Source organism: Mustelus asterias, chromosome 10 (genome assembly GCF_964213995.1).
Source record: "Mustelus asterias chromosome 10, sMusAst1.hap1.1, whole genome shotgun sequence".
NCBI classification, from domain to species: domain Eukaryota; kingdom Metazoa; phylum Chordata; class Chondrichthyes; order Carcharhiniformes; family Triakidae; genus Mustelus; species Mustelus asterias.
The window spans coordinates 100069699-100082047 of record NC_135810.1 but is presented as its reverse complement, the minus strand read 5'-3'; the positions used below and the strand labels follow the sequence as shown (position 1 = coordinate 100082047).

At 41.5% G+C, this 12349-nt stretch overlaps 1 protein-coding gene across 2 annotated transcripts in view; it reads right to left on the bottom strand.

Annotated features, from left to right (window-relative positions):
* The window catches only part of LOC144499805 (FRAS1-related extracellular matrix protein 2-like), a 217888-nt gene that overhangs the window by 21247 nt on the left and 184292 nt on the right, over nucleotides 1-12349 (bottom strand). Inside the window, exons 12-16 of one of the 2 annotated variants that reach the window (XM_078222307.1) lie at nucleotides 9688-9818; nucleotides 7827-7985; nucleotides 6099-6402; nucleotides 5200-5331; nucleotides 3207-3538 (exon numbers count right to left, since the gene is read on the bottom strand). In XM_078222307.1, coding sequence (XP_078078433.1) covers nucleotides 3207-3538; nucleotides 5200-5331; nucleotides 6099-6402; nucleotides 7827-7985; nucleotides 9688-9818 — 1058 coding nt within the window. The remainder of the gene's footprint in view (nucleotides 1-3206; nucleotides 3539-5199; nucleotides 5332-6098; nucleotides 6403-7826; nucleotides 7986-9687; nucleotides 9819-12349) is intronic. The other variant, XM_078222308.1, reaches the window with a different exon arrangement.

Genomic DNA, 12349 nt, shown 5'->3' with positions numbered 1-12349 from the left:
GGTGGTTTTATATAATATCTTATACTTTTCTTCTTTGTTGGCCTCTACCCCAAAAATCTGAAACCAACTACAGGTCCCCTGAAACTATTTTAATAACTGAAGTGTTGTGCAAGGGAGTGTTAGGGGAGTCTTCCCAAAAAGTAAAGAATACTTTGATCATTGCATTATTTCACTAAAGTTCAAATATTGTACATAAAACAACACAGTAAAAAACAAAGGTCGGCAAACCATTATGCCAAACTTAAGAGAAAACGTCTTTATTTGCTGAGTTCTGAACTGCATGATCATTCCCTTATCGACAACAATAAATGGCAGTGGGCAAAAGAACCTCCCTATCAGCAGCAGACATCAAAGAAAAGCGCCAAGGAGACGCACGGTTTGTTTTAAGATCTAGCCCTTCACACCGCGGCAACAAAAGCAGGGAGATAATGCATTTCCATTTCTGACAAGAAGCTGTAGTTATCTGAAGGCTGTCCTTTAACAGGGTGGCTGAGGCCCTTTGATTCCTACTACTGATAAAAGTGAGACTGCTGTGACTGCCACTGTTCAACAAATGATCTCAGCCCTTGTGCTTACAACTGGATAAATAAAGAGCTGCTTTGTCAGTGCTGGCCAAAATAACACAGATTATTGTTTCATTTATACATCTCTTGCACTTGAAATATTCAGAGACTGTCAAATTATCAAAATTAAATTTTCTCCCTTTTTATGTTGTGTTTTCTACCTCTCTCACTCAATGCTTCCTCCCAATACACTCCTTTAGTGATCCTGCATGTAGTTGTTTGATAGCCCAGAACTTGAGTACTGCTGAAAAAAAGACACACGTTGTCAAAGTTTTTCATCTCGCACTCATCAGGACACTTCACAAGAATACCAAATTGTAAAGGGAACAACAATTTAAACTGCATAAGAAGCGAGGGCTGATTGGTCAGCAAGTGGACTCTGATTGGTAAAGGTGTTGCCATGGAGAATGCACCAGTAACTGACAGTTAACTTTATATAAATTCAAACCAGGCAGGTTGACTCTGATTGGTCAAGACATTGCCCTAGGAAATGAACCAGGGAATGGCTATCCCCCTAGCCTTTGTTTAGTTGAAAAGACTTTATTGTGTGTACATGTTCCTTTCATCCTTTTCTTGTTGTTTCCTGATGAGTCCAGGACATAAAGCTTCAACAGCATTTTTCTTTTCTTCTGCAATGCTTCTGCATATATGAATTAATTGATATCTCCTATCCCTTTTGGAGGAGGGAGGTAGGAAAGAGATAGTGGAACTAGCCTCCTTGTTTAACTCAAGGTCATTAATGAAACCCTATGCCGTTGCTTATTGGGAATTATGGCCAAGTTTAGCTATCATGCCTGCTTTGTTCTAGAAGTGATTATATGGAGGTAAAAAGGCTGTAAAAGACAAATCTTCCAGTCAAGGACATTGATACCACTACTGAGGTACATGGATTTGTGCTAGAATCATGTGAACCACTGCTAACGAAATGGGTTACAGAAGAATGACCATCAGCCAGAAGCAACCTGTGTATTTTGTTCAAACTTGGGCAATGTTTATGAAATGATAGCAATAAATGTTGCTTTGGAAATACAAATTTTGGTGTTTTTTTAAAGAAATGCAACCAAACCTTTTTGTAAATAACAATCTTGTTAAGATTGTCACCTTCACAAAATGCCTGGTAGAAAGAAATATGGATGTTTTGTTGTTGCAGGTGAAATGTGACCATTGTAGACTTGATGTCCACATTCCGTCACTGATATTCTCTTACATTTTAATACTGCCTGCAACCTACATTAATATTCAAATAAAACTGATCAGAAAACACAAGCTAAAATGTTAGATTAAATCATAAAGAACTGACTCAATTTTATTGAATTATATGATTATTTAAAAAAAGATAATATCGTATATACTCGTGAGGTAACAACAGAGTGAAGTAAAATAATAGCCTTCATTGCTTAGGGTATTGTGCATCTGTACGCTGTGCTTTGGAATAACCAAGCTGTCTTGGAAGGCAGCCAATGGAGGTAGGATGGAGGGAAACCGCAAAAATAAAAATCAACCAGGGCTGTTCTGGCACTTCTCCTGTACATGAAAGAGGACAGAGTATAGAGCCTCTTACCCGGGAAATCCTAAGTAGGAAGTTCAGGAAGAAGAAAATTAATTCAAAAGTAAGGTTAGGATCAAGAATAAACTAAAATTCATCGGAGAGCATTCATCACAATGAAACCTAGAAGGCAAATTCTTACAAGAGTGAGTGGGCAGGATGCAGCTTTATGGCAAAGAATTCAAAACAAGAGACAATCTTGGATCTCAACCATACTCAACACATGTGGGTTTGTACAAAGAACTGACAAACTAAAGGATCCAAGCTCTGCCTGTCTACACGTGGCCCAACCTTCTGCATGGTGTTGTGTTACAGTAAAACATCATCCCCATGTAGCAAGGCTTTGTTCACCATCTAAAGGAGAATAGTAAAGTGATGAGGCATTAATCAGACACCCACACAGTGCAGAAGAGGAAAGACCTGGCAGTATTTATCAACAACTTATTCTACTCCTAAGTATTTTTCCTCAGCCAATTCAAATGGGTAACGAGGTAAAAAAAAAAGGGCGTCTGGATTTCACTATTATTCAAAGTGATAATTTAAAAAAACATCCAAAAATGCTCAAATAATGATTCACTGCAGCCCCCAGACAAGATCTATTTACTCTGCTTAAATGAAAATTTAAATTAATCAAAACTGATTCTAAATGATAGTTTTGTCTACACAGATGTTCCCATTAACTGCAAAGTGACTGCAATGATGTGATTCGAAAAATGAAAACATTGGATTAACGTTCATTCTATAATTATTGGATTCCAGGATTGACAGCGTGCATTCCTAACATGTAAACAAAACTATCTTGAAAACAGTTTGAACAGGATATGCTCTGTACTGACAGGTACTATAGTGGGTCAACTGCATTTGTGTTTATAATTCGATGTTGATTATATTCACAAGCACACCCTGAGCCCCCAAAACCATACCTCAGCATGAGTCACCGTCTTCAGGGAATATTGAATGAGTGTGTATACTGAAATACGTAACATTTAGCCTACTCTACTTTCTTTAACATAAACACCTGCATCAGAATTTTATCTGCTTAAGAAAGATATGTGGCATAAAACAAATTTCTGCAAAGAAGAAGAAGAACCTCATACCTGGCCATCCGTCCCAATAGTACCACCACAATCTGTTAGCAATTCAGACATATCATAGAAACTTTCAAACTCCCAGAGACAAGCTTCAAGGTTGAGGTTTCGGTAGAAGCGAAGTGTAGAAGGTCCACGCAGCGATGAGCTATACTGGTATGGAGCGGTCTCTCCAATTACCTCAGGATTTTTAGTAGAATCTGACAAGAAGCCATAATGAGTCTTCACTTCATTGTAGTCTAGCAGGTTAGAACACTTGTGGTTTCCAACCCGAGTACCATCAGCGCTAAGAGTAAGTTCAAAGTTAGACAGCTGGCGAGTGGAGATAACAGGGAGCATACCTGAAAGAAAAATAGTGAATGGAACATATTACTCGGACACCTGTCCAGCATCTACATGGCACAAGTCAGGAGTGTGATGGAATACTCCCCACTTGCCTGGGTGGGTGCAGCTCCAACAACACTCAAGAAGCTTGACACCATCCAGGACAAAGCAGCCCGCTTGATTGGCACATCCACAAACATCCACTCCCTCCACCACCGACACTCAGTAGCAGCAGTGTGTACTATCTACAAAATGCACTACAGCAATTCATCAAAGATCCTTAGACAGCACCTTCCAAACACACAACCACTTTCATCTAGAAGGGCAAGGGCAGCAGATACATGGGAACACCACCATCTGCAAATTCCCCTCCAAGCCACTCACCATCCTGACTTCATAGAATCCCTGGTGCAGAAGGAGGCCATTCGGCCCATCAAGTCTGCACCGACAACAATCCCACCCAGGCCCTATCCCCATAACCCCATTTATTTACCCTGCTAATCTCCCAATACTAGGGGTCAATTTAGCATGGTCAATCAACCTAACCCTGCACATCTTTGGATTGTGGGAGGAAAGTGGGAGGACCCAGAGAAAACCCACGCAGACATGTGTTGAACATGCAAATTTCACACAGACAGTTGCTTGAGGCCAGAATTGAACCTGGGTTCCTGGTGCTGTGATGCAGTAGTGCTAACCACTGTGCCTGGGTCAAAATCCTGGAATTCCATCTCTAACTATATTGTGAGTCAACCTATAGCACGTAGACTGCAGTGTTTCAAGAAGGCAGCTCACCACCACCTTCTCACGGGCAACTAGGGATGGGCAATAAATGCTGGCCAGCCACTGATGCCATGTGTCACGAATGAAATAAACAGAACATCCTGTGTATGTGTGATCTTGATTTGTCCCATTGTGACTGCCATCCTGGATGGAGTGTCACCTTGGGCTACATGTCAGCTATCGGTCAGTAGGAGATGTGAGTGGAGCACACACGCACGCACACACAGTGTGAGGTGGAGGATGAGAGTTTTACAAAATAAAATGGGTGCTGCCGTAATTCCGGCTGCCATTTTCGACTACCCCACCATGGAGAGGCAGGACACTCATTTAACACATTCACATCGGACTCTCACAGCACAACTGGGCGTTCAATTTGAAATTTGTTTCACTGAGTCGGGAAACTAGGCCGTGCAAAGGAAATGGGAGCTGTCGGCTTCCCAAGCTAACTACTTGTTTCAGCACTCCTTGGAGGCCAAGAAGAGCAGTAGCACTGTTTCCAGACCATTAAAGAAGTCTTCACTGCCCCACCCCTCCCTGATCACTAACATTTCCCCTATGCTTCCCAAAAGCTTTGTTCTCCAGCCTCCTGTTCGAGGGACTGTTCCCTCTCCTCCCAACTGTCGATCTACCCCACCATAGCATCAGTTGGTCTCCCCTCATTCCAAAGTCCAGGTTGACCCTCAGCCCAAGCCCTGATCTCTAGCCACCCCACCCCCGCCCCGTAGTTCTCCTGATTGTAGGCCTGTGGGAAAGGGGAATGTTGTCCATTGTGTTGTTTATTTTAAGCAGCAGTCAAGTGCAATCTTCCATTCACTGGAACTAAGTTCTATAGAACTCAAACAAATAACTTCAAAAATAGAAAAACACACAGCAGCAACTTCACGTGGTGACTCCCTACCATCGATGTGAGGCATCGTTACAGCCACTTTAATGAGGTTGGGATGGTCTAGATCTTCAGATCCTGTATAACGGAGCTTAGCAGAGAACGGCTCAGCACCAACTGCTCCGTGTACTCTGGGCTGGCAAAGACCTACCAATAAAAGGAATCACGCATCATTAACTGGTAACCTAATCTGAATGACAGATTCAAAGGCAATTGAGACTCTCTTGTCCACAATCGAAAAATATTTTGTGGGCACTGAAAAATATATATGTATAGCTCATTTAGAAAAGATGTTAGGAAAAGTAAAAGTAATAATCATAACATAGGAAATTATCTTGCAGTGAATCAAGTGATGTGGGGAGCAGGCAGGAAAAAGGAGTTAAAGCACAATATCGACCATGATCGTATTGAATGGTGGAGTTGGCTCAATGGGCCGTGTGGTTTATTCCTGCTCTTATTTATTGCGTTTTTGTAATGGAAATAATTTCTCAAACCAAGAAATAACCTTTAACTCGCCTTTAAGCTGTCATTACAAATAATGTCATATATTCATTCATGTCAAAGCGGATGCATATGCTTAGCGAAATAATTCTGCGGGCATTAGCAAAAATGTGAAAAATATTAATGCAATCTCCAGATTCAGTTAATATTTAAACAAATAGAGAATTACATGTAGGTATTTAATTATCTTTGTTTAACCAAACAGATTAATGATCGCATTAAGCCAGAACAGCATGGCATTTCCATGTGGAAGCATTAATCAATATTCTTAAAATAACAAAGAAATGAAACTCATTAAACTTCATTGCAACATCTAAATCTCTTGATTTGGGCTAACTTGTAACTCCTTTCCAACCTCATCATCATTCAATGTGTAATCTCCTCGAAGCAAAATATACACTTTAACGTCTTACCTTCCTCAATGTTAACTGATACAATGGGGCTTGTTAATTCAAGCCCTTCATCCCCATTGGAGTTAACTGCTCGAGCAGCACACTGAACCCGAGAACCAGCCTGGAAGTAGATGGAGTCCAGAGTAATCATCTTAGATGAAGTGAAGAAGGTGTTTGAATCTACTTCCCTCATAGGACTGGTCACTCCATCAGAGCCGGTTGGGGCACTCACCAGCCAGCGGTAACGAGTAAGGGTATCATTGATGTTCTCACTGGTACATATTGAGCCAGTCTTGTCATAATCAGAATATTTAGGATTGCAAGCCTAAGGAAAGAATAGAATGGCGTTAAGTGTCTCAAATGATGATACAAATTAGGTTCAGTCAAGGGCAAAAGATATTGAACCAGCAACCATTAATATTTTCATTAGTGTTTGGAATTGTAATGAAAAGTTTTAATTGGTTGTGCACAAATGAAAATAAAACCCCGCACTTAAACATTACACAGGAAAAATAAAAGTTTCTGTATAGGTGATAACCATGCAGTAACGTTGCAAGCACATTTTCTCAGAAGCAGTTACAATGTTCCCATACACAAAGACCAGAACAATTCTTTCCTTTTGACTGTTAACACATTGGCCCGAATTGTCTTTTGTTCCTGGGCAGATGAATTTGTTTTTTACTTCTCTTAGGTTGAAATAATATTTCCTCAGTTCAATATGTTTTAAAATCTAGTCACCTGTTGGCATGCATGTTCAGGTATTTTGCTTAACCCAAGTATATTGGCAGAGAGATTGCCATTTGATTCAGCGTTAGAAACGGTCAAGCCTAGGTTTTCCTCTATAAGCATGGTTTACTTTAGTCTTAGTCATTACCTCAGTGTCCTTCAATATGGGTGTTAATTTCGCGCTCTCACTTTTTAGCGCAGCCCATGCTTTCCTCTGCAATTAGTCGTAATGCAGACAGAACATCTCTAGAGATTCCCACCTTTCCAATCACTCAATGCCCTCAAACTTCATTCTTGACATGCTCCTATTCTTTAAAAACATATTCCCCTTGATGGCATTATCTGAAAACACAAAGGGCGGGATTTTCCGGCTACGCTCACCCCAAAACCAGAAAATCCTGCCCGAGGTCAATGGACCTTTGCATGGTTCACCCACCCAGCCCGCTACGATTCCTGTGGCTGGCGGGATGGGAAAATTTCCCCCAAGGTCAGTTACTATTCATATTCAAACTGCAAATTTAGAATTCTGCCAATTATACCCTACCCCACATCACTGCTACCACAGTCCTTGCTGACTTGTATTGGTTCATTGTCCCAGTCAGGTAACAATAACTCATCCTCATCCTTGTTTTCAAACTCTCTCTGGCCTTGTTGCTTTCTACTTGTGCAATATTCAACCCTACATCCCAGCAAATAAAGTCCATATTTCTCAGGCTATTGTACATCCTACCATCTGCTTCACTATTAATTAGCAGTATGACAGTCATAGAATCAATACAGTGCAGAAGGAGGCCATTTGGCCCATCGAGCCTGAGCTGACAACAATCCCACCCAGGCCCTATCTCTGGCAATGCCAAATTGTTGCCTACTCACTAATTCAAACCTTGCACTAATTTAAAAGTCCCAGCCAAGTTTTCCATGCAACATAAAGAACATGCAACCTATTGTTTAGTGAAGATACTATGAAAATTTATGCAGTTAGTCACAATGACAACACCACCACATTAACTGGATGATACGTACTGTAACACAGACAACAGGATAGCCCGCTGGGGGAGCAGGGTTTTCTTTTGATCTGGATGTATCATCATAAATAAGCAACGAGACAACTTGTGGGACTGATGGGAATGTGACATCAGCCATGCTGTTCATCTCCTCAATGTATACAATTGCTTTGCTTATCTGGGAACAATATAAACAAGTATCAGTGTATGTTGCTGAGGAAAGCAATACAGCTACATCACAGACACAGTTTTAAAACAGCCACACAAATGAAGTGGTGTACTTTATTTGTGATTCTGGTCATCAACCTGGGGCACGTTTGTTGGAAACTGTCCAAAACAGTAAGTGGTGTCAGTGGTGGTAGAGGCAAACTCAATAGGGTCTTTTAAGAGACTCCTGGATGAGTACATGGGACTTAATAGGATGGAGGGTTATAGGTAGGCCTAAAAGGTAGAGATATGTTCGGCACAACTTGTGGGGTCGAAGGGCCTGTTTTGTGCTGTAGTTTTCTATGTTTCTAATCAAGCACTCCCCCAAAAACATATGATATGGAGCAGGTTCAATATGTAGCACAGTTAAAATTCCTGGAATGGAAGTGACATTGACAGCATGGGCACAAAGTTGGCTTAGGGACTTGGGTGTGTAGGACACAATTTCAAAATTTGAAGATGACATAACACTTGGAAGCATTGTGAACTGTGAGATGATAGTGTATGATAGACTTCAAGGACACATAAGCAGACTGGTGGACAAGTGAGAGATGTGGTTTAATGTGGGAGAGTGCTGGAAAGAATGAAGAGAGCATAGAGATGGGTCAAGGATTTTGTACTTCTCTTCAAATCACAATATAATGACCTGTAATTGACATCATTAAGGTCTGTGCATCCATCTCTGCTGGCTCTAGGTCTACAAAATTATGAGAGGCATAGACAGGGTGGATAGTCAGAGGCTTTTTCCAAGAAAGTGTCAATTACAAGGGTGCACAGGTTCAAGGTGAGGGGGGAAAGTTTAAGGGAGATGCGTGGGGGAAGTTTTTCATGCAGAAAGTGGTGGGTGCCTGGAACACGCTGTCAGAGGAGGTGGTGGAAGCAGGCACATTAGCAACATTTAAGAGGCATCTGGATAGGTACGTGAATAGGGAGGAAATAAGGGATACGGACCAAGTAAGGGTACAAGACTTTTTTCCAGTTAGGGCATCATGATTGGCACAGACTTGGGAGGGCCTAAGGGCCTGTTCCTGTGCTGTACTTTTCTTTGTTAGACATATACAAAGATTTCAATTCAGCAGATCAACGTTTAAATGTTCGAATATGAAAAACATGGCACTGACCTTGATAGCAAATGATAAACTGACAACTAATCAGTGAAGTATAAACATTTTTAAAGACCATTATTGCTGTAATGATTTACTGTGGCCAAAACAGTTCAAAGATCAAAGAGAGCTTGGATTATATGAGAGCTTTGGCATACCATTGGGAGAGAGGATGATAGTGACGAGTGCGAGAAGAAAGTTTGGACGCTATGGAAGTGAGATATTATTATAGGAGGAAGACTCTTGTCTACTGTTACAATGCCAACTGATTGTATTGGCACCTTGCTGCAGGATAAATCATGGGCAGGAACTGTGTCGTCTGTGGCAATGAACCCAACTTGATTATTTTTACTGTGGATTCTTACCTTGGGGTCACTGGGGCAACAGTAAGGCAAATCTGTATACAGTGCAACAGTACCACAACATTTCCTTGTCTGGCACTAGATTTAACCTAAGGTAGCAGATGGCATTTTCCTCTATGTGCTTGCACCACTCAAAATTAAAGACTTTAATGAACATTTTTGAATCTGTTTAATAAAGCTATTGCATTCTTTTCTCCTGCCTGTGTACCTGAGTTTCTGCCACCATGTTTTCATCAGGTTTCAGGTGAACAGTGAAGGCCTCTCGCATTTCTCTCACTCCATCGTACAGCACCTCAACTTCCACAAAATGCTGAGTTTCACTTTCCTTAAATTCAATTTCTGAAACCAATAAAAATGTTTTAATGCAAAAATGATGGTCAATATACATCTCCATTTAAAAGGGATACAAAATTTCATTCAAAACATGGAAAACCCATTTCTTCACAACACTGAATATTTCTTTAGTATTTTCTATTGCAGCAATAAAAACATCTTCTTTCCATCGTACCAAATTTAATCAGCATTCTAAAATACATTAAATTTGTCAATGAACAGGCAAAGTAAAACTTTGTAAACTGCCTACTTTAGGTTACTAAATAGTGAATAGGATATTGTCTCACTTAAGCCTTTCAACTGTGCTGGGAGAAACATTAATTGCTTTAAGGTGCGATATCTGTCTCTAACTTGAGAGGAATCCAACTGGATGGCTGGCAGTTCTGAGGTTCCAACAGCACCAGCCAGGAGAGGTGGCCACTAATGGGACCACAGACAGTCCCACCACACTGGGAAGCCCACCCAAGCCCAGGGTAGTAGAGATTTGAGCGTGGGCTCACGGGAGGAGGCCTTCTCCCTCCCCCAGCCTTCAAACCCACTGGTGGGGCAGGGTAAAATCCAGCCCCTGCTCTAATCCTGCCTATGGAGCATCAAAGTGCAGCAAGAAAAATGGAGCAACACCATATGCCAAAACTCTTCACAATTTATTGGATAAATCAATTGGTTGATATAGAAGTGAACTATACAGCACTGAAAGGCCCTAGGGTTTTATTCCCATTCAGTTGGTCATCTTAGAAAGGACAGCAGAGTTGGTGTTGCAACTGACTGAGTCACTGAGCAGAAAAGGCAGATAAAGTCCTGTTCTGGATCATTAACCAGAGACACATTCTGGACAGCTTATGTGCGGATGGTTAGCGAAGTCAGGGTCAGGTTGGTTATACTCCTTATGGTCAAACAGCCTGCTGCTAATACCTGATAAAATAGGCTTGCATATGAAGGATGATGACTGGTGTAAAGCAGATATGGAACTATAAAGAGTTAATGGTCCAGGAATTCACACAAACAGCATACATAATGAGGCTTGCTAAGAGCCCAGACAACCAACATGCTTGTTGAACTACCTAGACTCCAGAGAAAACATTGTTTGACTGACAGCTCAGGCCCTCAGATCTCTGCTGTCAATTTCACAATGTTTATTCACACAATTTTAGGTTTTTATTATTGATAAATTAAAGGACCTGGATGATTGAGTTTTATTGGTTTGGAGTAAAGTTACATATTTTTTCAACATAGTAGAAAGTTATGAACGAATTACAAAGTTTTTTAAAACACATCCTACTGTCACTATAGGGTTCAATAGTCCTATACAGTGTATATGGGCGGCACGGTGGCAAGCACTGCTGCCTCACAGCGCCAGGGACCCTGGCAATTCCCAGTTTGGGTCACTGTGTGTGGAGTTTGCATGTTCTCCCCGTGTCTGCGTGGGTTTCCTCCGGGTGCTCCAGTTTCCTCCCATAGTCCGAAAGATGCGCTTGTTTGGCCATTGACTCGAACAGGCGCCGGAGTGTGGCGACTAGGGGAATTTCACAGTAACTCCATTGCAGTGTTAATGTAAGCCTTACTTGCAATAAATAAATAATGGTCAAGGGGTTTGAAAGTGACATCGTTTGGCATGCGAGGCCATAAGGTGTAGGAAAAAGGGCAGAACTTGGTAGAGGGACCAAGCGAATTCCCTTTCGAACGTATTTTTTTAAAAGATCCCCTCATGGCTTCTCCGAGAAGCCGTGAACCATAATTCTTTAAAAACTGACTCGCCTCCATGGAAATTGCAGAGGAGCAGAACATGCCTATTCCTGCAATTGGCCAGCCAAGTTGGGTGTGTGGAATGCAGGCTGTTGACAAGAACCATCCTACACCCTTTAAGAGCACTCACAAAAATCAGACAGCCTTGGAATTGGGTTGGGAATCCAGAATCGGGACATGCCTGCCATTTTTAAAGGGTTCCTAAGCCATCCTAATTTGGTGAAAATCCAGGCCAAAGTCACTGGTTAAATGTCAGCAATGTTATCAAATGGTAAAGCAGGCTCAAAGCACCAAATGGCCTATTCCTGCTCGCAATACGTATATTTGTATATCATTTTGGGTGGATGAGATGAGCTGGGTCAGATGCCATTTGTTATCCAGAGAAAACATAGAAAATAGGTGCAGGAGTAGGTCATTCGGCTCTTCGAGCCTGCACCAACATTCAATATGATCATGGTTGATCATGCACTTTTCAGTATTCCACTCCTGCTTTCTCTCCATATCCCTTGATCCCTTTAGCCACAAGGGCCATGTCCAGCTCCCTCTTGAACATATCTAACAAACTGGCCCCAACAGCTTTCTGTGATAGAGAATTCCACAGGTTCGTAACTCTGTGAATGAGGAAGTTCTTCCTCATCTCAGTCCTGAACGGCTTATCCCTTGTTCTTAGACTGTGACCCCGAGTTCTGTACTTCTCCAACATCGGGAACATTCTTCCCGCATCTAGCCTGTTCAGTCCCATCAGGATTTTATATGTTTCTATGAGATCCCTGTGAGTACAAGCCCAGTCAATC